This window comes from Marmota monax, unplaced genomic scaffold, assembly GCF_021218885.2.
Source record: "Marmota monax isolate L192 unplaced genomic scaffold, Marmota_monax_Labrador192_F-V1.1 WCK01_AAM20220418_F8-fsc00010, whole genome shotgun sequence".
Classification (NCBI taxonomy): Eukaryota; Metazoa; Chordata; class Mammalia; order Rodentia; family Sciuridae; genus Marmota; species Marmota monax.
In genome coordinates this window covers 11,204,568-11,230,628 of record NW_026692321.1, presented here as the reverse complement: position 1 = coordinate 11,230,628, position 26,061 = coordinate 11,204,568, and the positions used below count along the sequence as shown (strand labels likewise).

At 36.6% G+C, this 26,061-nt stretch overlaps 1 protein-coding gene across 1 annotated transcript in view; it reads left to right on the top strand.

Moving 5' to 3' along the window:
• Positions 1-26,061, top strand: part of Smc6 (structural maintenance of chromosomes 6) — a 77,794-nt gene that overhangs the window by 15,289 nt on the left and 36,444 nt on the right. Inside the window, exons 5-15 of the mRNA XM_046441302.2 lie at positions 12,821-12,957; positions 13,774-13,835; positions 15,208-15,288; positions 16,024-16,125; positions 20,268-20,387; positions 20,487-20,585; positions 22,878-23,024; positions 23,340-23,428; positions 23,596-23,760; positions 24,177-24,355; positions 25,683-25,887. Of these exons, the coding sequence (XP_046297258.1) occupies positions 12,821-12,957; positions 13,774-13,835; positions 15,208-15,288; positions 16,024-16,125; positions 20,268-20,387; positions 20,487-20,585; positions 22,878-23,024; positions 23,340-23,428; positions 23,596-23,760; positions 24,177-24,355; positions 25,683-25,887 (1,386 nt within the window). The remainder of the gene's footprint in view (positions 1-12,820; positions 12,958-13,773; positions 13,836-15,207; positions 15,289-16,023; positions 16,126-20,267; positions 20,388-20,486; positions 20,586-22,877; positions 23,025-23,339; positions 23,429-23,595; positions 23,761-24,176; positions 24,356-25,682; positions 25,888-26,061) is intronic.

The window sequence follows — 26,061 nt, the reverse complement described above, 5'->3', positions numbered from 1 at the left end:
TCTATCTAGCTTTTTAAGACTTTCTGGGAAGTATTCTACTCTGATTCTGCTTTTATTTCCTTTGTCCAGTGAGTTTGATTTGAGGACATTAATCACCATAAGTCTCTTTGTAGATTTGTCCAGACCCATACACAGTGGTCATATCACAGTAATGACTGTCTTTTTGTTTTATGTTCATATTACTTTTTGTCATGTATTACCCTTGTAGTATATAACCATATATTATGTCAGGTTTGTATCATTATGCACTTGTTGCCTTTTGCCACTAGCAGCTGTCTCTCCAGGGTGATCTCTTTATTCTCTTTCATACTACCCCAGAAATCTCTGAGGGAATTCTTATTTCTCATAACAGTTAAAATGTCCCAAACTGTTATGTTCTCGTCTAGCCTGAGGCTCTTCATTTTTCTCTCATGCACTCGATACCCAGAACTTTGGAAGCTTTGATAATTAACACTGATATCTTTTTGTCCTGTATTAGATTTTCCTTCTCTTTGTTGTTGGTATGGATTTAAATTCTTATTTTATTACTCAAAAATAAAATGAGTATAGGATATGAATCTGGATTGCCAGCTTTTGTATGCTCAAAAGCCTTAGAGGAATCTTAACTTTAAGCTAGGATTCCAAATTGATGAAAGAGAATAAAAGATATACAAAAAAATCATTTCCCATGTTATGTGGCCTTGAAGAGAACTATTTGATGTCAATTCTCTAATATAGTTTCTTCCATTTCCACTTACCTTATTTGGGTCCCAGCCCAATAAAGTCTTCTGATTTCCTCCTCCCTCTAAATAAAATCATGTCTGAAGTAAAAAATTCATTATTTTTTAACCCTTTTAAGTAAATGGTCCCAACTCTTTAATTATACTTAACTTGGTTTCTTAGGTGTCCAGTCACCTCATTTACTTAGCCAGATAATAGGTGACTCTTTTAAATAAAAGTTTCAGGAAGAAATGATGTTTTTATGTATCGTTCAATGTTTTATGTCTCAAATACTTCAGATTTTAGTTTTTCCTTTGGTAAGTACTTGGATTAAAGCAGAAACTTCTTACTGAGAGCTGTCCTGAATACTATTTTAAAAAATACATAAACTAGCTTACACAAATTATTGGCTTTAAAGGACATGACTGCCTGTAGTGGGGAACATTAATATTTGAAAACAGACTTAATAACAGCAAAAAATCTTTAACCTGAGCTTAGTCTTCTTTTTACTGACTTTATCTTAAAATGGAACTAAAAGCAGAGCTTTTCCAAACCCATTTCTGTTCTTTTTAATCATCCTTTCTTTGAAATGTTTGGTATCTGTAAAAGTTCCTTTGCTTAATAGACTCTGATTCTGTCATCACTGTTTTGGAGAATGGACTAATTGAGATTCTCAACTCTGTGCATATTTCTGTGTTCCACATCTAGAGCCTCTGCAGCTGTCCGTGTTGCCTGGAGCTTGTCAGTCTGGCACAAGCTTGAGGTTGTCCTGAAGACTCTCCCTCCATCTCAAACACTGTGCCCCTTCCAGGCTGTAGGCTCCCTTTTCATGGGTATTTTAATTCTTCTAGGAGATACTTGGTTAACATGGTTAGGAGATGCCAGAGAATTCTGCTTAGAGACACTTCCTGGAATTCAGTCCTCTGATTGTCCACCAACCTTTTGCAGTGGTTTGGGGTCAGTGAATGAATTCTCCTAATGTACTTTGTCACATGAAAATGTCTCTATGTGTAACAAGGCCTTAAGTCACTTGCTTGAATATGTTCAGTTCCTTCTTTCCACTCTCAGCCTTTCTAATACTAGCTTCACTAGCCCTGGGATATTTGCAGTTGTTATGTTTTTTTTTCTTTTTTTTTTAATTTTTTATTGTGGGTTGTTCAAAACATTACAAATTTCTTGACATATCATATTCCACACTTTGATTCAAGTGGGTTATGAACTCCCACCTTCACCCCATACACAGATTGCAGAATCACATCAGTTACACATCCATTGATTTACATATTGCCATACTAGTGTCTGTTGTGCTCCGCTGCCTTTCCCATCCTCCACCCTCCCCCCTCCCCACCTCTCCCCTCCCCTCCCCTCCTCTCTCTCTACCTCCTCCACTGTATAACCCTGAGGGTCTCCTTCCATTACCATGCAATTTCCCTTCTCTCTCCCTTTCCCTCCCACCTCTCATCCCTGTTAAATGTTAATCTTCTCCTGCTCTTCGTCCCTACTCTGATCTTAGTTACTCTCCTTATATCAAAGAAGACATTTGGCATTTGTTTTTTAGGGATTGGCTAGCTTCACTTAGCATAATCTGCTCTAATGCCATCCATTTCCCTGTAAATTCTATGATTTTGTCATTTTTTAATGCAGAGTAATACTCCATTGTGTATAAATGCCACATTTTTTTTATCCATTCATCTATTGAAGGGCATCTAGGTTGGTTCCACAGTCTTGCTATTGTGAACTGTGCTGCTATGAACATCGATGTAGCAGTGTCCCTGTAGCATGCTCTTTTTAGGTCTTTAGGGAATAGACCGAGAAGGGGAATAGCTGGGTCAAATGGTGGCTCCATTCCCAGCTTTCCAAGAAATCTCCATACTGCTTTCCAAATTGGCTGCACCAATTTGCAGTCCCACCAGCAATGAAGAAGTGTACCCTTTTCCCCACATCCTCGCCAGCACTTGTTGTTGTTTGACTTCCTAATGGCTGCCAATCTTACTGGAGTGAGATGGTATCTTAGGGTGGTTTTGATTTGCATTTCTCTGACAGCTAGAGATGGTGAGCATTTTTTCATGTACTTGTTGATTGACTGTATGTCCTCCTCTGAGAAGTGTCTGTTCAGGTCCTTGGCCCATTTGTTGATTGGGTTGTTTGTTCTCTTATTGTCTAATTTTTTGAGTTCTTTGTATACTCTGGATATTAGGGCTCTATCTGAAGTGTGAGGAGTAAAGATTTGTTCCCAGGGTGTAGGCTCCCTATTTACCTCTCTTATTGTTTCTTTTGCTGAGAAAAAACTTTTTAGTTTGAGTAAGTCCCATTTGTTGATTCTAGTTATTAACTTTTGTGCTATGGGTGTCCTATTGAGGAATTTGGAGCCCGACCCCACCGACTGTAGATCGTAGCCAACTTTTTCTTCTATCAGACGGCGCGTCTCTGATTTGATATCAAGCTCCTTGATCCATTTTGAATTAACTTTTGTGCATGGCGAGAGAAAGGGATTCAGTTTCATTTTGTTGCATATGGATTTCCAGTTTTCCCAGCACCATTTGTTGAAGATGCTATCCTTCCTCCATTGCATGCTTTTAGCCCTTTTATCAAATATAAGATAGTTGTAGTTTTGTGGATTGGTTTCTGTGTCCTCTATTCTGTACCATTGGTCCACCCGCCTGTTTTGGTACCAGTACCATGCTGTTTTTGTTACTATTGCTCTGTAGTATAGTTTGAAGTCTGGTATCGCTATACCGCCTGATTCACACTTCCTGCTTAGCATTGTTTTTGCTATTCTGGGTCTTTTATTTTTCCATATGAATTTCATGATTGCTTTCTCTATTTCTACAAGAAATGCCGTTGGGATTTTGATTGGCATTGCATTAAACCTATAGAGAACTTTTGGTAATATCGCCATTTTGATGATGTTAGTTCTGCCTATCCATGAACAGGGTATATTTTTCCATCTTCTAAGATCTTCTTCTATTTCTCTCTTTAGGGTTCTGTAGTTTTCATTGTATAAGTCTTTCACCTCTTTTGTTAGGTTGATTCCCAAGTATTTTATTTTTTTTGAAGATATTGTGAATGGAGTGGTTGTCCTCACTTCCATTTCAGAGGATTTGTCGCTGATATACAGGAATGCCTTTGATTTATGCGTGTTGATTTTATATCCTGCCACTTTGCTGAATTCATTTATTAGCTCTAATAGTTTCTTTGTAGAGCCTTTTGGGTCTGCTAGGTATAGAATCATATCATCTGCAAATAGTGATAATTTAAGTTCTTCTTTTCCTATTTTTATGCCTTTAATTTCTTTCGTCTGTCTAATTGCTCTGGCCAGTGTTTCGAGAACTATGTTGAAGAGAAGTGGAGAGAGAGGGCATCCCTGTCTTGTTCCAGATTTTAGAGGGAATGCCTTCAGTTTTTCTCCATTGAGAATGATGCTAGCCTGAGGCTTAGCATAGATTGCTTTTACAATATTGAGGTATGTTCCTGTTATCCCTAGTTTTTCTAGAGTTTTGAACATAAAGGGATGCTGTACTTTGTCGAATGCTTTTTCCGCATCTATCGAGATGATCATATGGTTCTTATTTTTAAGTCTATTGATGTGGTGAATAACATTTATTGATTTCCGTATATTGAACCAGCCTTGCATCCCAGGGATGAATCCTACTTGATCATGGTGTACAATTTTTTTGATATGTTCTTGTATCCGATTCACCAGAATTTTATTTTGAGGATTTTTGCATCTAGGTTCATTAGAGATATTGGTCTGTAGTTTTCTTTTTTTGAAGTGTCTTTGTCTGGTTTAGGTATCAGGGTGATGTTGGCCTCATAGAATGAATTTGGAAGTTCTCCCTCCTTTTCTATTTCCTGAAGTAGCTTGAAAAGTATTGGTATTAGTTCTTCTTTAAAGGTTTTGTAAAATTCTGCTGTATACCCATCCGGTCCTGGGCTTTTCTTAGTTGATAGTCTTTTTATGGTTTCTTCTATTTCCTCAATTGATATTGGTGTGTTTAGGTTTTCTATATCCTCCTGACTCAATCTGGGCAGATCATATGACTTAAGAAATTTATCTATGCCTTCACTATCTTCTAATTTATTGGAGTATAAGGATTCAAAATAGTTTTTGATTATCTTCTGTATTTCTGAAGTGTCTGTTGTGATATTGCCTTTTTCATCCCGTATGCTAGTAATTTGAGTTCTCTCTCTTCTTCTCTTCGCTAGCATCGATAAGGGTCTGTCGATTTTGTTTATTTTTTCAAAGAACCAACTTTTAGTTTTGTCAATTTTTTCAATTGTTTCTTTTGTTTCGATTTCATTAATTTCAGCTCTGATTTTCATTATTTCTTGCCTTCTACTTCTTTTGCTGTTGTTTTGCTCTTCTTTTTCAAGAATTTTGAGATGAAGTATGAGATCATTTATTTGTTGGTTTTTTCTTTTTTTAAGGCTTGAACTCCAAGCAATGAATTTTCCTCTTAGAACTGCTTTCAATGTGTCCCATAGATTCCGATATGTTGTGTCTGTGTTTTCATTTATCTCTAAGAATTTTTTAATTTCCTCCTTGATGTCTTCTATAACCCATTGATCATTCAGTAACCTATTGTTCATTCTCCAAGTGATGTATGCTTTTTCCTTCCTTCTTTTATCGTTGATTTTCAGTTTCATTCCATTATGATCAGATAAGATGCATGGTATTATCTCTACTCCTTTATATTGTCTAAGAGTTGCCCTGTGACGTAATATATGATCTGTTTTTGAGAAGGATCCATGTGCTGCTGAGAAAAAAGTGTAACTGCTTGATGTTGGGTGGTATACTGTATATATGTCAATTAGGTCTAGGTTATTAATAGTGTTATTGAGTTCTATAGTTTACTTATTCAACTTTTGTTTGGAAGATCTGTCCAGTGGCGAGAGAGGTGTGTTGAAGTCTCCCATGATAATGGTATGGTGGTCTGTTAGACTCTTGAACTTGAGAAGAGTTTGTTTGACGAACATAGCTGCACCATTGTTTGGGGCATAAATATTTATGATTGTTATGTCTTGTTGGTGTATGGTTCCCTTAAGCAGTATGTAGTGTCCCTCTTTATCCCTTTTGATTAACTTTGGCTTGAAATCTATTTTATTTGATATGAGTATGGACACTCCTGCTTGTTTCCGAAGTCCATATGAGTGATATGATTTTTCCCAACCTTTCACCTTCAGCCTATGTATATCTTTTCCTATCAAATGCGTCTCCTGTAGGCAGCATATTGTTGGGTCTTGTTTTGTGATCCATTCTACTAGCCTGTGTCTCTTAATTGGTGATTTTAAGCCATTAACATTTAGGGTTATTATTGAGATATGGGTTGTTGTTCCAGCCATATTTGTTTATTTATGTTACTAAACATGGTTTGTTTTCCTCTTTGATTATTCCCCCCCCTTTACTGTCCTACCTTCCACTGTTGGTTTTCATTGTTATTTTCCATTTCCTCTTCCTGTAATGCTTTGGCGAGGATGTTTTGAAGAGATGGTTTTCTAGCTGCGAATTCTTTAAACTTTTGTTTATCGTGGAAGGTTTTAATTTCATCTTCCATCCTGAAGCTTAATTTTGCTGGATACACAATTCTTGGTTGGAACCCATTTTCTTTCAGTGTTTGAAATATGTTATTCCAGGATCTTCTAGCTTTCAGAGTCTGTGTTGAAAGATCAGCTGTTATCCTGATTGGCTTACCCCTAAATGTAATCTGCTTCCTTTCTCTTGTAGCTTTTAAAATTCTCTCCTTATTCTGTATGTTGGGCATCTTCATTATAATGTGTCTAGGTGTGGATCTCTTATGATTTTGCACATTCGGCGTCCTGTAGGCTTCTAGGATTTGGGATTCTGTCTCATTCTTCAAGTCTGGGAAGTTTTCTCGTATTATTTCATTGAATAGACTGCTCATTCCTTTGGTTTGGAGCTCTGTACCTTCCTGTATCCCAATGACTCTTAAGTTTGGTCTCTTAATGTTATCCCATATTTCTTGGATGTTCTGCTCATGGTTTCTTAACAGTCTTGCTGAGCTGTCTATGTTCTTTTCCAGTTGAAATACTTTGTCTTCATTGTCTGATGTTCTATCTTCTAAGTGTTCTACTCTGCTGGTAGTATTCTCCATTGAGTTTTTAAGTTGGTTTATTGCTTCCTGCATTTCTAGGATTTCTGTTTGTTTGTTTTTTATAACCTCTATCTCCCTGTATAGTTGATCCTTTGCTTCCTGGATTTGTTTGCGTAATTCATTGTGGAAGTGATCTTTCATTGTCTAATTTTGCTGTTTAATGTCTTCCTTGATACTCCAGATCATCTGAAGCATGTATATCCTGAATTCTTTATCTGACATTCCATCTGCTGCAGCTGTTACCTCTTCTAAAGTTGCGTTGACCTGCATTGCTTGTGGTCCTTTCTTTCCTTGTCTTTTCATACTGCTTGCGTATCTTTCCTGCAGGTGCGGGCGGCGGCTCTGCTCTCTCCTTATTCCAATTGGGGTGTCGTGGCTACCACGCCGGCAGGTCACTGGGCCTGTTCTGGGCGCTGGCGGCGGCTCTGTTCTGCCGCTACTCCAATTGTGGTGACAAGTGTACCACGCCGGCAGGCCACCGGGCCTGATCCGCCGGTCGGTTGCAGGTTTGCCTACCCTGCAGGCGCGGGCGGCGGCTCTACTCTGCCCCTGCTCCAAATGGGGTGACGTGTCTGTCGTACCGGCAGGCCACTGGGCCTGTCCTGCTGGTCGATCGCAGATCTGCCCACCTTTCGGGCACAGGTGGAGGCTCTGCTCTGCCCCTACTCCAATTAGGGTGGTGTGTGTACCACACCAGCAGGCTCCTGGGCCTGATCCGCCGGTCTGTCGCAGGTCTGCCTACCTTGGAGGCGCGGGCGGCGGATCTGCCCTGCCCCTCCTACCATGCCTGCGGACCCCTGGGCCTGATCTGCAGGTTGGTCACAGGTCTGCTCACCCTGCGGGCACGGGTGGCGGTTCCGCTCCGCCCCCACTGCAGTTGGGGTCACGTGACCACCACACCGGCAGGGCCTGATCCGGGCGTGGGAGAAGGATCTGCTCTGCCCCTACTCCAGTTGGGGTGACGTGTGTACCACACTGGCAGGCCACTTGGCCTGACCCGCCAGGCTGTCACAGGTCTGTTTACCTTGCAAGCGCGAACGGCGGCTCTGCCCTGCCCCTCCTACCACGCCCATGTACCACTGGGTTGCGGGTCTGCCCACCTTGCGGGTGCGGGTGGCGGCTCCGCTCCGCCCCCTCTCCAATTGGGGTCACGCGGTCACCACGCTGGCGAGCCGCTGGGCCTGCTCCGGGACGCTGGCGGCGGCCTGGCTCCTCCCCTCTGGCTCGATGACAAATTGAGGAGACTCGGGTGACTGTGCCTCACCCCCCCTACCAGGAGACCAACTGCTTATGTCACCGCTGGTATTGATGAAGTTCTCTCCTCCGCCGCTTTCTGATGACATCAGATCTCTGCCATGTTGGTATCCTATGCGAATGGCAGCATTTCGTTCCCCTTGCCGGGCAACCAAAGCAACGAGTGAGTCCTGACCGGCCCTCAGCAGGACCCGGACCTAGAAGGAGTTTCCGCGGGCTCCTAGCCCCGGGCCAGGGAAGTTCCGGGAGCCGGAACTCGGCCGCTCCGTGCTCGGTGTAAGCTCCTATAAGTGTAGGCTCCAAGAAGCAGTCCCTGCGGGCTCAGTTCCGGGAGCCGGAATTCGGCCGCTTAGTGCTTGGTGTATGCTCTGATAGGAGCAGGGTCCACAGCCCTGGGCCAGGGTGGTTCCGGGACGGTTCCGGGAGCCGGAACTCGGCCGCCCCGCGCTCGTTGTTTGCTCCGATAAGATCAGGTTCTAAGAAGCACCCAGGCACTGAACCCTAGCAATCTGTCTGCAAGCCGCAGGCGAATTGCAGCCTGAAATTACCTGTTCTATGGCTGAATGAGCTGCGGTCAGTCGAAAACAGGTATGGTGACGTCAGCTTTCCAACATGGTGGCTGCTGGCCTCCTCTGTGGTCTGACCGGTGTGGAGAACCGAGATGGACTGCTTCCTTCCCCCGTCTCGAACCAGTTGTTATGTTTTTGATATCAGCTATGCCATGGTTATGGAGGGACAAAAACTCATGCTCTGTTTTTTTGCTATTAATTTACTTAGTTAAGGATATGGAATTTATTGTAAGGAACTCAGTACCCAGAGAGCAGATGCATCATATTTTTACATTAACTTTGTCTTGTTGCTGTTTCCATTGGAGTATGCTGCTACTGGCTCTCATTGGGTAGTCAGATTCTTATGTAATTGAGAAAGAAACCAAATTTTTACTGTGGTACTGCTTATGTTGTTAATGGGGGCAATGGCCAGCATCTCATTGTGGGGTTCTTCTTGCCAAGGAGGGTAGAAGCCACCTGGAAACTTACGTTAATTAAGTTTAAGTTAATTAGTGAAGAACAAAACACAAATAGTCAGAAATATATTTACATAAAGCAGAGCCCCTGATAGATCTAGTTCACATGGGGGCTGGAACTAGACAAAGGAAAGATGGCTCTCGTGGTTTATTTATGGGGGTACATCAAAGGCAGGGATAAGGCTTCAAGGGTGGAGTCTTGCTTCTTGATGTCTTGGAGTCAGCAGGTTGATTGGCATCTTAACAGTTCACACCCATCTCAGGTGCTGTGTGGGCCACGGCAGAGCAGGATAGAAATTTACATTGTCCCAGGGCAGTTGACCAGAAAAACTGTCCACTGGTCATTCCCAGACACCAGTTGTTTCTATCCACTAGGCTTTAATGCCCAGTGACCCATACTCAACCCATGGATGGCTCGTGACATGTTGTCATTCTGGAAGAACTTTCATTTATAGTATCTATTTTTACTTCGGAGTCTCCTGTATTTATAGACATTGGGTATAGTTCTTGGCCCAAATTCAGCCTCAGCAAAGTCCACAAAGGGGGAGATAGTAAAGTTATTGCCCTGATAGCTTGCTTTTTCCTGTTTCCTTGTGCAGAATTTTTTTTGAGCATTTATTAGGAGGCTTATTTCATAAAAGTTAAGTTTTCAAAAAAAACTTTTCTTGTATTTATTAAACTTAAGAGTAGGAGCATAAAGTTCCAAATATATTAAAAATAGCTTTCAAATGGAAGGAGTAGCTAGGAATGAACATAATAAATAGATGTTTGTTAATCAAGAGAGATGTAGATAGAGCAAATATATGTAGTTATTTTGAAAATGTTTTCATGAGATGTATTAACTTAATTCTTAGTAGTAATGGTCATTAATGAAATAAAATAATTATTTTCTCCATATCTCAGGGTATTGGCCATTCCTCTGTCCTATTTCTGTTAGTGGTTCTTTTGTTTGTGTATAATCAATCCGGGAAATAAAAATCTCATTAGTTATAGTTTTTCAGGAACATATCTTCCCGCCCCCCCCCCCGTACTGGGGATTGAACTCAGGAGCACGCAACTATTGACTCACATCCCCAGCCCTATTTTGTATTTTTTATTTAGAGACAGGGTCTCACTGAGTTGCTTATTTGCACCTTGCTTTTGCTGAGGCTGACTTTGAATTGCTATCCTTCTGTCTCAGCCTCCCCCCACCCCCGGCTGCTGGGATTACAGGTGTACACATATCACTTTTTGTGTGTTTTGTTTGTTGTTTTTTTTGGTACTGGGGATTGAACCCCGCGTAGAGCTTTACCCGGAACTATCCCCAGTTCTTTTAATTTTGAAACAAGATCCTGCTAAGTTGCCGAGGCTGATCTCCAACTTGTACTCCTCCTGACTCAGCCTCCGGAGTCTCAGATCACAGGCATGTGTCACTGGACCTGACTCTGTTTAAATTAGGTAATTTGGCTAAAACATAAATAAATAATATAATTATTAACAATTTACTCAGGTGGCTCTAGTAAAGGATGTTTACCATAAAGATGTAGGAACATATTTCTGGGAAGCTGAAGGGAGAAAGTATAGCTGGGTCTCATGAGGAATCAGTCTAAGGAACCGCAGCCTCTTTTGTTTTTGTCTTGTTGTCTCTGTGTGTATCTTTGTCTCTGGGCCTCTGTTTCCCTCTCCTTTCCTTGGGTCTGTTCTGCAGCACCTCTCGCACTCTTCTTTCTTTGCTGGCTGTACTTCTCTGTGTGCTCTCCTCCTTCCTTCTCTCCTTGTGACCCACATGGGTATGTAACTGTTCTTTCTCATTGTCTCTGGAGGAGTTTGTGAGTGCTTTCTTCCTCTTCAGTTTAGTTTTGTCACTGTGTCTTCATGTGTACGAGTTTCTGTTTGTGTATGTGTGTGTGTGAGAGAGAGAGGGAGAGAGGGAGATAATATTGTATTCTCTACATCTGAGATTCACTGCCAGTATCTGTGGGTATGTGGTTCTTTCTGTCAGCCTGTCTAGGTGATTTCCTAAAGATCTTATCTTTATGTTCTTTGTTTTCTCGTAAGAGAAATAATAATGTACTAAATTGGTTTCTGTACTTACAGAGTCCTCATACTTTATAGCTCCAAGGAATCACTCTCTCTTGATGTCTAAATTTGAATTTTAAAAAACTATTTTGAAAAAATTTAGACAGAAGTGTTGCAAAGATAGTACAATAATTTTCTGTATATTTTTCACCCATTTTCCTTAATGTTGGCGTCTTACATAACTAAAGCTATATAGTGGTCTTTAGTATGATGTTAACTAAAATAAAGGCTATTTTGGGATTTAAACAATTCTTCTCAAGTTGAATTTTGAAAGAGAAGAGAATCTGATTGCTCCCTTAGTACAGAGTTCTAGATTTAGCTCAGTCCATGCAGGAGGGGATGTGGAATGATAGGTATGCTAAGCCCTTTCTTTCTGTGGGGGGAACTTTTAAAGAGAAAGGGAAAGCAAGAGAGCAGCAGACACTTCCTGTCATGTCAGTAGTTTATAGTGAAGCTCATCCTGAGTATTTTTTCTTACATTTCCTGTAAATGGGAAGTTTTGGAATATGTTTGCAAATTCATGAAAACAAGTTTGTTAAAGGTTTCATTTAATTGCTAATTAAAAGGGTTTTGTATCAAGACTTTAGTATTTGGGCAGATGTTCATATGAATCAGAGAAAATATTGTCTGCTTTTGTATATAAGCAAATTATTAAGTGTTCATTAATGAGTTTTTCCCAGGCAAATGATTGATTCCCCCCCCCCATGGTATCTTAAGATATTCGTGGCTATAAATGCTTTAAACTTGTTAAAAACTTTAAAAACAATAACAGGCTGCCAGGCAGATTTATACTTTTAATATTCACATGTATTAGGCTGCATTATAACTCTTTCAAAGTGATTCTTTTTTTAATGATAATGAAGCTTAGTTGTAGTTGGACACAATACCTTTATTTTATTTATTTATTCTTACGTGGTGCTGAGGATCAAACCCAGGCCTCACATGTATAGGCGAGTGTTCTACCACGGAGTCACACCCCAGCATAAGATTCACAATCTTTTAGCTTTTTGAAATGTATGGTACCTTGTCATCTATAGTTTTCCTGCCACATGCAGTAGCATACCAGAGTTTCATGTCCTAACTGTAATCTAATATTCATTAATTAATCTTTCACCATTTATCCACTCCCACTCTCCCCAGTTTATGTCTCTTGATATCAGACATTTTAATTTCTCATTGCCAACTAATTAAAAAATTATCATTGCCTCTCTTAATTATAATCCTTTTAGAAATTGTTATTACTTTAAGTACTATGATTCTTAATCTATCATTCTTAAAGGCAGCTGTTGGTATGATTCTTTATTATGTAATTTATAGTAGGCAGTATAATGTTAAAAATGAATAACTTATGTGTATGACTTGATTACATGGTCCTTATAGGAAAATGCCTAAATTCAAGGTGTGGAACAACCAATACTTAAGAGTGATTGCACAAATTTGGTATTTTTATTATGCATACAATAATGAATTATTTTTTATCAAGCTTCTGTTCTCAACTTTTTTGTCAGGCACAATATTTTTAACATTCTGTTATAGACCACTGTCATCAGCTGTTGATGTAGTTTTCAGTGAATTAGCTGTTATTTGGGGGGTGTTGAAAATATTTGAAAATCTGGTATCCTACTATTGTAATAGAACTGTATCTTTATGTGACTTATCTTCATTGTTTTAGCTCAGCAGATATCACAATAACATTAAGGAACAGAGGAGATGATGCCTATAGAGCAAATGTGTATGGTGATTCCATAGTTGTACAACAACACATCAGCATGGATGGAAGTCGATCCTATAAACTAAAAAGTGAAACAGGTTTGGTTTGATTTTTCTTTTTTTCCACATGAAATATTAGTAAATAAATAAGTACATTGAAAGGACACTTCTTCCCAGTCTCTTGAAACCTCTTACACTGTGGTTGATTTGTATGTTTGCATACATACACACATATAGGTACATGCATGTATTATATGCATATTTTATCACAGGACATTCTAGTGGCAAGATCATGATTAGAAAAATTGGGCAGTTTGAAATTAGAAAAATTGGCCAGGTGCAGTAGCGCACACCTATAATCCCTGCAGCTCTGGAGGCTAAGACAGGAGGATTGCGAGTTCAAAGACAGCCTCAGCAAAAGGGAGGCACTAAGCAACTCAGTGAGGCTCTGTCTCTAAATAAAATATAAAATAGGGCTGGGGATGTGGCTCAGTGGTTGAGTGCCCCTGAATTCAATCCCTGATACCCCCTATGCACCCACTGCCAAAAGAGAGAGAGAGAGAGAGAGAGAGAGAGAAAGAAAGAAACAGAATGTGCCATTTTGTTCTCAACTACAGATCTCCTTTCATTTCTATAGTTTCTATAGCCTATGGAAAGAAATAGTTAAGGTAGAAAAGGACATAAAGAAAGAGATGAAAGTTTAAAGTTTACTGCACATGGGCACATTTTCCTCTTTTGTATTCCTGAGTCATAACTAGACTTTTATCCCCAGTTCACTCAGACTTACACATATTTAATGATACTTTTCTTGATGATACAATGAAAGGTCATTAATATTTATATTTAATAGATAGTTATACTTTTTTCTGTATTGCCCTAGAAGCAGTATGATTATTTTATGTTTCTCATAATTAGGTACTGTGGTTTCTACTAGGAAAGAAGAACTGATTGCAATTCTGGATCATTTTAATATCCAGGTAATTGCTAAATTTGTGTTTTGAATTAATGCAACTAGTAGTTTTTGGTGAGGTTTCACTTGTGTTATATAGATAACTAAAATGTTCTAATAGGAGTGATATAAACACAGGAAGTACACACTATAACTGTTGCTAGTGAAGTTCTTTAAAATTTGCTAATTCAACATGATTTATTTTAAGTGCATGACATCTTACTTTGGTGTAGCAGTAAGGAGCATCTAATCCAAATTAGTATATGCTGAAATTTAAAATTGATAAGGCTATAATATTTTTTTTGCTTTCAACTATAATCAAAGTAGCACCTTTGTTTCCTATACTCAGTTGCTTAATTTTTGAGGAGGAAAAAAACTCTTTTTCTAGAAGGAACAAATTTTTTGTATGTATTTTGAAGTTATTGGTCATGTTTGTAGGAACGAAGGATTGAATCTTTTTGGCTGAGATACTTTAGCGGACTTAATTGAAAATGGGACACACATGGTATTATAATATTAGCACTGAAATTGTCTTTAGAGATCCTCTGCTTCAGACCCTTTTGTTTGCAGGTTAGAAACTGGGAGCCAGAGAAAGTAAATTTGTACTTCAGGTTGTCTAGATGTGATTGGTGGTAGAGCCTGGACTGGAATCAGGCATCACTGTTTGATTCTAGTTCTTTATCTTTTGTTCCCTATCCCAAGATTAAGATCGCCAAAACTTATCATCAAATGGAAAGAACAATTAATAGTTTGTGTCTCTTCCCCAGTTTGGTTTAATCACAGTTATCCAGAATAACATTGTGTTGTGGTAGGAATGTCCTGTATCTCTTCTGTCTGGTTTGGTAGTCCCTAGCTACATGGGCTCTTGATCACTCGAAGTATATGATCTAGAAATTGAACCATCCACATATTTGACAGCTGTGATCCCAGGGACATAGGAATGGTCATCTATAAAAAAAGATGAGAACCAGGGATATATATATAGCTCAGTTGGTAGAGTGCTTGCCTCGCTTGGGCAAGGCCCTGGGCTCAATCCGTAGCACCACAAAAAAAAAAAAAAAAAAAAAAGACGAAAGTAAAAACATTGTAATACCAGCACCTCAGAGGGTTCTTGAGCTTGTATCCTCTTATTATGGAAAAATGTTTAATTTTGACTATAGTGGTTTTTTTTCTTTCTTTCTTTCTTTATTTGGTATTATGAAATTTTGAAACATTTTTCCCTGTGTTAAAAAATTTGTGACATTTTCTCTGTATTTTTACCCTGATGTTGTTACCATCAGCAACTGTCTGTTAGCCATTTTGATGATATCCTGAGTCAATTATAATGTATATTTCACTTTATTTTTAAGGCATCAAAGTGAAATTTTTAAAAGTGAACTTTTGTTTTTTGTTTATTTTAGGTGGATAATCCAGTTTCTATTTTAACACAAGAGATGAGTAAGCAGTTCTTGCAGTCTAAAAATGAGGGAGACAAATACAAAGTAAGAGTTACCAAAGTAAATACAAACTTAACCCCCCAGTACACCTAGATATATGCCAAGCATTATTCTTGTTAATGTAGATACTGATTCTTTTTCCTCAAAGGCACTTACTTAAAGTAATATTAGATTATAAAATTATTGAATAAGGTCTAAGTATAATATTCTTGGTAAATTCTTGCTTTATTGGTTTTTATTTTGAAAAAATAGATTTTTTATTTTTTGAAAGAAAATATAAGGCAACAATTGACTATACATACTTGTAAACTTTAATTTGTTTAAAACTTAAAAAAGGCATCAACCAACTAGTACTAAAACTTACTGTAGCCTTTTGAATGAGTTTGTATTTCATAGTCTAAAAGTTGAAGATGAACTAAGATCAAAGATAAGAATATTTCCTGTCATTTTTGCTTCAAGAATGGAACAGTTGGTGAAAATGAGCTTTCAGAATATTATTATCATCATACTTTAAGGTGTTTTTCTCCCCCTCATGGGGTTAAGAGCTTTTGCAAATAAATGTACACATGTGAACTTATAGCAAGTTCAGTAAATTCAAGTATAAAATTAGATGTATTCTTTCGTATTTATGTATACGTGCTGTGCTTTTAATAAAATCTTTGCATAATTGGTCTAAAATTTTTTATGGACAAAATTTTTCTTTGTATTTTTTACATTTTTCTATGAAAGTTTATTAATTCTCAATTATGTTTTTCTTTTTTTTTTTTTTTTTTGATAAAGTTCTTCATGAAAGCAACCCAACTTGAACAGATGAAGGAAGATTATTCATACATTATGGAAACAAAAGAAAGAACAAAGGAGCAGATAAATCAAGGGGAAGAGGTTTGTAGATAGTGTAAATCTTTTCGAAATTAGCCAAATTTCTATAGTACTTAAGATAAATGGTATGGTAAAATTATATACCTATGTACTGATATATATCTGAACAAAACTACTAACATTTTTATAGCACTCTGTGAAGTATGTGATGTGTTGTGGTTTTTATGTGTAGGATATTTTTAGCCTCTACTTTTTGCTTTGTAATAATGGATCTTTACCTGTCTTCTGCATTAGGCCATAAACTAGAGAACATGACACCATCTTTTTTTCTTATTCTTTGATACATGACTAATTAGTTTCATAATAAAATATCCCTAAGTCCCACTATAAATAATTTTAAAACTAACATTTATTGTACTGGACTAATAAGCAAGTCTCAAGTTGATATTAAACAATATTAATTTATAATTACATAGGGTAGATGATCATTGTACTCTAATGTTAACATTCTTTAAGCTACTGATAACTCAGTAGTAGATGTCATATCAGTACTCTTCAACTTGTCAATCATGAAGATTGCTAGAATTTTAAGTCACTTCCTGTATTAACTTTTCATCACTGTAACCAAAATACCTGACGAGAACAACTCAAAGGTGAAAAAGTTTATTTTGGCTCAGTTTCAATCCATGGTCAGCAGACTCCATCACTGTGGTCCTGATGTGAGGCAGAACATTATGGTGGAAGAATGTGGCAAGGGAAAACTGTTTACCTCATGACATTCAGTAGGAAGAACCAGGGACAAAATATATAATACTCAAAGCACACATCAAGTGACCTACTTCTTTCAGTTACAGTTTGTTCATACCTGTAGTTAAAACCTAGTAATTCATTAAAATTATTCATCAAGTGGATTCACCTGCTGTTCATGTTAGAGTGCTCAGAAAGTAATCAATTCATCTCCTGAGTTAGCACAGGATTTTGGGGAGGGATACCTCATATCCAAACACAGCACTTCTGTCAACCATCACTTCAGTTTATTTTTACATCAGCTATATTTTGCTCTTATACTTTCTTTATATTTCTGAATATACTTCTGTCTAATAATAACACACCTCACAGTCATATAAGATTAAAATATTTTAGCTATTTAAATACTACATTGAATCCCACCTGTTTTACATGATTCCATATCTTGTTCTTTTGTTCAGTTTTAAAAACTAGTTGAGCTTTCAGCAACTTTTTAGCTTGAACTTGTGAGACAGAATTTTACTAATGACTGACTTATGCTTCTAAAAAAATTTTAAGAAATGCATATTTTAACTTAGGTTTATAATTGTAATTGTGTGGTTCAAGAAGTAAAAACTAAGAAATCAAGTTTACTTTTTTCCATATCATTCTTTCACACCTAGATTATGTGGTGTGCAAGGGTCTACTATAACCCATAGAATTAATACAGCACATTCTCCTAGACTATGTATCATTATTGGGGAAGGAAAATATTTGCATTTTTTTAAAAAAAAACACATAGGATACACTACAATAATTATTGTAAAAAATTATAAATTGATACTTTGAAGGAATTTGTTTCTTGAGATACTTAGGATTAAAGACCCACTTTCTTCATGGTATATTTTGTCTTCAGTAGTTAAAAATATTTTTTCCCTAGGGCTGGGGTTGTGGCTAAGTTGTAGAACACTCCCCTAGCATGTGTGAGGCCTTGAGTTCGATCCTCAGTACCACTTAAAAATAAATTAAAAAATAAAGATATTGTGTCTAACTAAAAAATAAATATTTAAAAAAAAATTTCTTCCCTATATCTTGTAGCAGAATTCTGCCTGCATAAAATTAATAAGAAATGTTTTTCTAATTGAGTAAATGCCCCTTAATCGCAAACTCTAGATTTGAATAGTTAAATCTTCAAGAAATAGTACATGAAAGTTGGAACTAGGAATGATTCTATCAGCAAATATTATATATATACATAACATTGTGTTTTGTCCATAGGCATATAGTGACAAAATTAATATCAATGTTTTTGAGGTCCTAGACTTAACCATTCAGTAGGAAATATAGACAGTAAATGATATGATTAAGATGAGCACTACCAAAGGAGCTATAGACTTTGGCAGTTTGTAAAAAGCACTTAGTAGGGTGCTGTCAGTGGGTGTTGGTAGCAATAGGGAGGAATTATTGAGGAAGTGATATGTAAAATGAGGACCGCAGAATGAATAATACCAGGCAAAAGATGGTGAGAGTAAGGAAGGGTGTTTTAAGAAATAACATGGTAGTGGTGGGCTAGAAAGCCTTTGATGCTTTCCTTACAGTTTGAAAAACTGCAAGAATTATAGAATAGCTAGGATGAAGGATACAGGAGTTAGAGATAAGAGGTCAAGATTATGTGGGGCCTTGTACAACTCACCGGTAGTGGAAGACATGAAAGTGGATGAATTGATTAAATTTCTGTTTTCTCTAGATTCTGCTATAGAAGAGAGTGAGTTACAATAAGGAAAGAACAGATGTAGGGAGATCAACAAAGAAGGTATCATTGTTCGTAGAGAGGAAGAAGAACTTTGAAATGATTTGGGTGGATGTGTGGGGCATGGAGGGGAAAGATGAGACAGGAAGTATCAGGGATGATTGACTTTCAGATTAATCGTTTCAGCAGTAGAGTATATTGAGTCAGGAAACTTGGAAAGAGGAGCTGGTTTTCTTTTGCTTTTTGTTTTGTTTTTAAGACAATATCATTTTGAATGCATTGATTTTGAAGTGCTAATGTGACATCCAAGTGAAATTGTAAAATGGAAAGTTGCATATTATGTGAAGAATACAGATATCAACTCTGGCCTTTATTTGGCAGTTATCAATATATTATTTAAGTCATAGGAATAATTTAGATTGCTGAGGGGGAGAGGAAAGGCAGATCCAAGTCTCAGCCATGGAAATGGTCATGGAATCCATATAAGCCAAGGGAAGAGAGAATTGAGATTGACTAAGTCACGATTATGCAATATATGGTCAGATACTATGAGTATTGACAAAAACGAGCTGTATTCAATGACAATCTTTATAGATGACTGTGGCAAGACAGGTTTCATTACTAGGGGGAAAACAGTTTCCAGACTTGTGGAGCTGGAAAATGTGAGAAAATGGAAAAGATGGAGATAATTTTGATGAAATTTGGTTGAAAAAGGAAGAATTTTAGAGGAAGAGGTAGGGATAGGGATGGGTAGTGGTGGTTTTGTTTGTTTCTCAAAAAATAAGTATATAAAGTTTAAAGCAAAGTAATGGAAAGGAGTTAATGAAGAGGGTCAAGTGGAAAGAAGAATAAAAAGATAAAATTGAAAATCAGTGGATTTAGACCATTGAGAGTCAAAGGGGATGAAGTCCAATCTGTGCAGGGATAGAGGCTGGATTTAGGTGTAATGAAGCCCCCTGTCTTTTGCAGTAGGGCTGCTTTACATTAATAGATTAGGTTATTGGAAGTAGGAGGGAGTTCCTGTCTGTCTTTTATATTCTCTAAAGCTGGAGGCAGGGAGAATGAGTGAGGGAGCTAGATGACAGTTGTGTATGAGATTTGAAAAGAGTGATAATGGATTAAAATTATCCTAGAGAAAGGGAAAGTGAATTGAATGTGGGGGGAAGTAAGGTCTACAATATTAAGGCTCTTGTAGGGTATGGAAAGCATGAATGAAGGGGAAAGACTATATCAGGTACACAGAATATGAAGTCTGGAAGCCCTTCACAAGCTGATCTGATGACTTGATACTTGATATTTGGTGATTTTATTTATGAAAAATATTTTGAGGAATAAATCGCTTCTAATTTTTCAATTATCTTTGGAATGGGTACTGATTATGTTTTAAGGATAAATCAGCCTATCTTTCATATATGGAATAAAGAGAGAAAATGGGACAGTGAATTTTGGCACTTATCTATACTTGTGTAGTTTTGACCTTTAATTCCTGTGCTCGTCTTCATCTGAAGAATATTTGGCCCAAGTTTTAGTGCAGAAATTAGCAAAACTATTGCACCTAGCAAACATATGCCAAAGAACCAAAAATACATTTATTTTCAATTTAGTAATTTTCTAACAAATCTTTATGTAGTATTTGTATAGGCATTGTTTTCAAAATAAATAAATTTGTAAAAAAATTTTTGTTTAATGTTATTAAGAAATATATCCTTTTTTCCCCTCTCATTTTAAGCGACTTACTGAACTAAAGCGCCAGTGTTTGGAGAAAGAAGAACGTTTTCAGAGTATCGCTGGCTTAAGTACAATGAAGACTAATTTAGAGTATTTGAAACATGAAATGGCTTGGGCAGTGGTAATTTTCACCTAATTAATTATTCACATATATTTGTAACATATGCAGTATATTTGGGGACTGCTAGTCTCAGTGATTTGCTGTATAATTTCTTTTTAGGTCAACGAAATTGAAAAACAATTGAATGCTATCAGAGATAATATCAAAATTGGAGAAGATCGTGCTGCTAGACTTGATAGGAAAATGGAAGAACAACAGGTTGTTAAATCTTTTTATATAGGTGTATTAGGTTAAATCCTGTGAGATTGCTGATATTAGATAACTTATGGCCTACAAAAGTGGCAGTTTAAACCTATATTTTATCTATACTTGAATTTCTTGTTCAGTTGAAGTAGACCTACACTCATTCCAAGGACTATGGTGATAACCATCTTTTGAAAAAAAAAATATTGTGTTTGGCTATCTCAACCTGTTTGAGGCTAGGGTTGCATATCTTTCAGGCATGTGGACATGACAGAGAGATATTAGAACATGAAGCTTTCACTCTTGGGTTCATTTTAAGGAGTTGAAACACAAAAGACCTGAGAAATGAGAGGTACCAAGATGATAGAGTGATATCAAAGCTAACTCAAGAAGTATAAGAACTGAGAACTGAAAATAATGCCCAGAGATTGCTAATGGAACTTTAAGGGAACTGATTTTTAGATCTTAGAACCCAGATTTCCTGTCAGGATTTCATATAGCTAGAAACATGTTGGATAACTTATTAGGCTAGATTAATTTTAACCTGAAATTTAAAAGCTCATGTAAAAAGTATTCTGTCTAAAATCTAAGAAGACCATAAATATATTCCCCATGGGCCTAGAGATCGAAGTTGGTTGAAACACTGAGCAATATCCCCAGTAATTTATATTTTTATTTTGAGATGGATTCTCACTAAATCCCAAGGCTGGCCTCAAACTTGCAATCCACCTGCCTTAGTCTCCCAAGTTGCTGGGATTACAGAATTGTGCCACCACACTTGGCTTTCCTTTTAAGGATTATGGCATTAATCCATCAAAGGTAATAATTGAGTATTCAAAAACAATAGAAATGGTGAAGATAGTACATTTACTTAGTGATCTCTGGAATGAGGTTCTTTTACCCTCTTCAGATAATAAATGGAAGTTCGACCATACCCACATCTCTCACCTCAGATTTTCTGAGAGAATATTCTGAAATTTTCTCTGTAAGTATTTTTCTCGTTAGACATCTCTCAATGTAACTATGGAACCCAGTCAGAGAAATAGTTGGATACCTCTTTTTCTCATGATGATATTTAGTTTTGGTAAACCTTGCTCCACTTAATAATTTCAGCACTCTTCAAAAATCTTCACAGTAAATGACAAATTTTTGAAGGGTAAGGACTATCTTGTTTTATCTATATCTTTCCCAGCCTTTACATAAAGCCTTTCACAAAGTGTACACCTGATTTTCACTTGTAGAATTGAGGTTTGTTTTTCCTTTCTTTCTTCCTTTATTTTAATTAGGTGTATATGACAGACTGCATTTTGATTTATTGAACACAATTGCAGCACAACTTTACGTTTCTATGGTTGTACACAGTGTAGTAGAATGAGTTTTGAATTGAAGGTTTCTGCAGTATTTCATGGCCAGGTATGGTGGCACATGCCTATAATCCTAGTGACTTGGGAGGCTGAGTCAGGAGGATTGCAAGTGAAACCTTGAGCAACTTAGCAAGACACTGTCTCAAAAGTAAAAAAAAAAGGATTGGGAATGTGAATCAGTGGTTAAGTGCCTCTTGATTCGATCCTGTCTTCAAATAAAAGTGTCTAAATCAGACTTTAAACTTTTTGTTTAGAACCTAACTTAAAATGATTTGAATGAGTGTTCATATCATGAATCATGTTTAGTTCATGTAACACCTAAGTCTTTTTAAAATTTTTATTAAACCATAATTCTTCAGCATATTGCCTTTGGGTGGTTTCATGTTACAATGACAGAGTTTAATAGTTGTGACAGAGACCCTATGGCCCATAACGTCTGAAGTACAGAAGTATGGCCCTTACCACCTAAAGTCTGCCTTTCATAGAGAATATTGGTGACTCCTGTGTAAATAGTTCACCAGTTTTTTCTCTTTAGTCCATGCCTATTATCAGTATCTCATTTTGGTCCCTTAAGATTTCCTTTTCCTTTATTTTTTTAAATACCATCGTGCTTTCCACTTGCTTTCAGAGTGATCTGACATGCAGATTTGTTCATATCTTGTCCTTTGTAGTCTAGAAGATTCCATTTTAAGCTGTTTATCATGAATTGTTTTATTTGAAGACAATTGTTTTATACTTGTATCCCCAGGTGATTAGCATATTTGTTGGATAACTGTGAGTTAAAATTAAGTTACATTTTAGTATTTTATATAATTACGTTTGTTTACCTAGTGTCTCGTGAAGTTAAATTTATTTTTGGTATGTAAACTGTATAACTTTTTGAGTTTTTCCTCTTCATTGATGAAAAATGAGATATACTCAAATTATGTCATTTTTGTTAAAGGTCAGACTTAATGAAGCAGAGAAAAAATACAAGGATATTCAAGATAAACTAGAAAAGATTAGTCAGGAGACAAATGCACGAGCACCAGAATGTATGGCATTGAAAGCAGATGTCACTGCTAAGAAAAGGGCCTATAATGAAGCTGAGGTGAGAAAATGTTCTGACCCGGAAAAGTAAAGCTGCATAGTGAATATAAAGATTGTTCATCTATTTTTTTGAATTGTTCATCTGTTTTTTAAGAGTGGGTGTATATCTGCATTAAAATCTGTGTTGCTTCTATGCTTTAAAAATATAGTTATTTCAAGTGGCTGTGAATACTTTTATTATAAAAATGTTTTTTGGTGCATAGTTAGCCTCTGATTTGAAAATCTGACAGCAGTAGACTTGAATGGAATACTTGTTTTTTCGTTTTACTAAAGAATGTTTAGTTTTTGTTGTTGGTTTTTTTTTTTTTTTTTTTAGGTTTTATATAACCGTTCTCTAAATGAATATAAAGCATTAAAGAAAGATGATGAGCAGCTGTGTAAAAGAATTGAAGAACTGAAAAAAAGGTAAGGTAGTTGTTTTGTAGTTTTCATGAATACTTTTGTGACAAAGTAATCTAGGTGCAATGGAGTATTATGTTTTCTGTATTATTGTTAGTGTAACTAATACATTGGCTTATGCCTTTAAAATGTTTTTTATGTAACAGTTTTCACTTTTCTTTCTTTATTGTTAGCACTGATCAGTCTTTGGAACCTGAGAGGTTGGAAAGGCAAAAAAAAATTTGTTGGTTAAAAGACAGAGTAAAGGCCTTACAGGACCAGGAAAATTCAATCAATCAAGAGATTGAACAGTTTCAACAAGCCATAGAAAAGGACAAAGAAGAATATACTAGAATTAGGTAAGTTGCAACATCCTTAAAATAATTTTTTTCAACTACTTCAATTTTTATATAGCTTTAATCTGTATTTGAAGAGAAATCCTGGGGTGTTTGTTTGTTTTTCAAATAAGGGATCTTTTAAAATAACTTTTCCAAGACTTTTCTTAAATTTGTACATTTGGACAGTTTTTTAGATTCCTGGTTCATTACTTTTGCAACATTTTCTTCATAGTAAGTTTTGAGGACTGCCAACAACTTTTGTCTTGTAGTGTAATTTATTTTCAAATAAAAAACTCTGCCTTTCATTTTTAGGGTATCTGGGTTATTCAATGGTATATAAGAATTAAGGGCATACCAATAACTGTTTCTATGTAACTGTCACATATTTATACAGTATGTATAACTGTCTCTTCTGGTTTTCTACTTTTATTTTTTAGGGGCGAAGAACTAGATGTGAAGCATGCACTGAACTATAATCAGAGGCAATTGAAAGAACTGAAGGATAGTAAAACTGATAGACTGAAAAGATTTGGCTCTCATGTTCCAGCTCTTTTGGAGGCAATTGATGAAGCTTACAGACGGGGACACTTTACCCATAAACCTGTAGGCCCTTTAGGTATTTGTCATGATTTAGTGAGGATATAATAAACATTAGGAATGAGTTTCTATCTTCACCAAGGGTGGGGGTCTATTGAATCTAGGTATATGGAGACAGGGTCTCACTGAGTTGCTTAGCACCTCAGTTTTGCTGAGGCTGTCTTTGAACTTACAACCCTCCTTCCTCAGCCTCCCAAGCTGCTTGGATTATAGGCTAGGTATATAGTTTTGTGTGGACTTTTAATTGTACTAGTTTTTAAAATAATGATAAAATCACTTTAAATTTTATAGCTTTCTTTTTGTACCTGTAAAGCATAAAACATTAAACATTCTTTCGAGAAAGAAAACTTAAGGAATCTTAATAGTTTAATAGTCTGGTTCTTTTATTTTTCCTTCCCAAAATGAATAACTGGATAAAATAATTTGGATGTAATTGATTAATGAGATAATCCAGTGGCATCAAGATATAGTGAAAAGAACACTCACCTGAATTTTATGTAGCCCTGATAAAAAGACTTATCTTAGGTTTTTATTTGTATTTATTTATTTGTTTTTATTGATTTTTTTTAAATGACAGTGGAATGCATTACAATTCTTATTACACATATACAGCACAATTTTTTTCATATCTCTGGTTGTTTATAAAGTATGTGTCTTCCTACATGTACTTTGGATAATGATGTTCATCACATTCCACCATCCTTGCTAACCCCCTGCCCCCTCCTTTTCTCTCCCACCCCTTTATCTTAGTTTTCTGTTTAGGCTGGACATCATAATTTCTAAATTTTCTTTCAATTTTAAAATCTTCATAAATACCTGACATTTGAATTTTTCTAAATCAAGTTCTCCTGGGAGTTATCTCGGATTGTGTATACCATTAGGTAAAAATGATGCTATAAACATAAATACATTTTAATACTAAGCTGCTGCATTTAACCATGGCAGTAATGTCTCTTCATTTAAATATGTACTTATATAATAGCATCCATTTTAGTGGATGAGACTTTTTTTTCCCAGTGAAATCTAAAAATCAAAGCAGTTTTATAGAAAATAATAAAGGCTTAAATTCAAAACACCAATGAGGGTTGCAGAAATGTAAACTTACATAGAAAAGCCACTGTTGACGTACATTAGCGTGGGATGGTTTTATTCAAAGGATTTGGTGTGTTTCCTCCCTAGGGTATCCAGTGGGTATGTGGGTATTTTCAGCTGAGATAAAATAAGATCTGCAATATCATTTAAGCAGCTTTATATGAAAATATTAAGTCATTTATGAATTATAAAAAAATTATATTAATATTTCAAAATAAGTATCTTGAGCCCCTCTATGATTTTCTCACTTTTAGGAGCTTGCATTCATCTTCGGGACCCCGAGCATGCTTTGGCTATTGAATCCTGTTTAAAAGGACTACTCCAAGCCTATTGTTGCCATAACCATGCTGATGAAAGAGTACTTCAGGCACTGATGAAAAGGTTTTATCCACCAGGGACTTCACGGCCACAGATAATAGTTTCTGAATTTCGGAATGAGATGTATGATGTAAGACACAGGTAATCAAATTAAATCCTGTTTCTCTTTTTACTTAATCATGTGCAGTGTAAGAAAGAGTTAATGCTTTTAATGTTAACCATATAGATTTATAAAATTCCATCAAACCACTCTACTTTCAGTGTAGGCATTGGAGAAACATAAATAAGAGGTTCTTTAAGAAGGTTGAGGTTTTT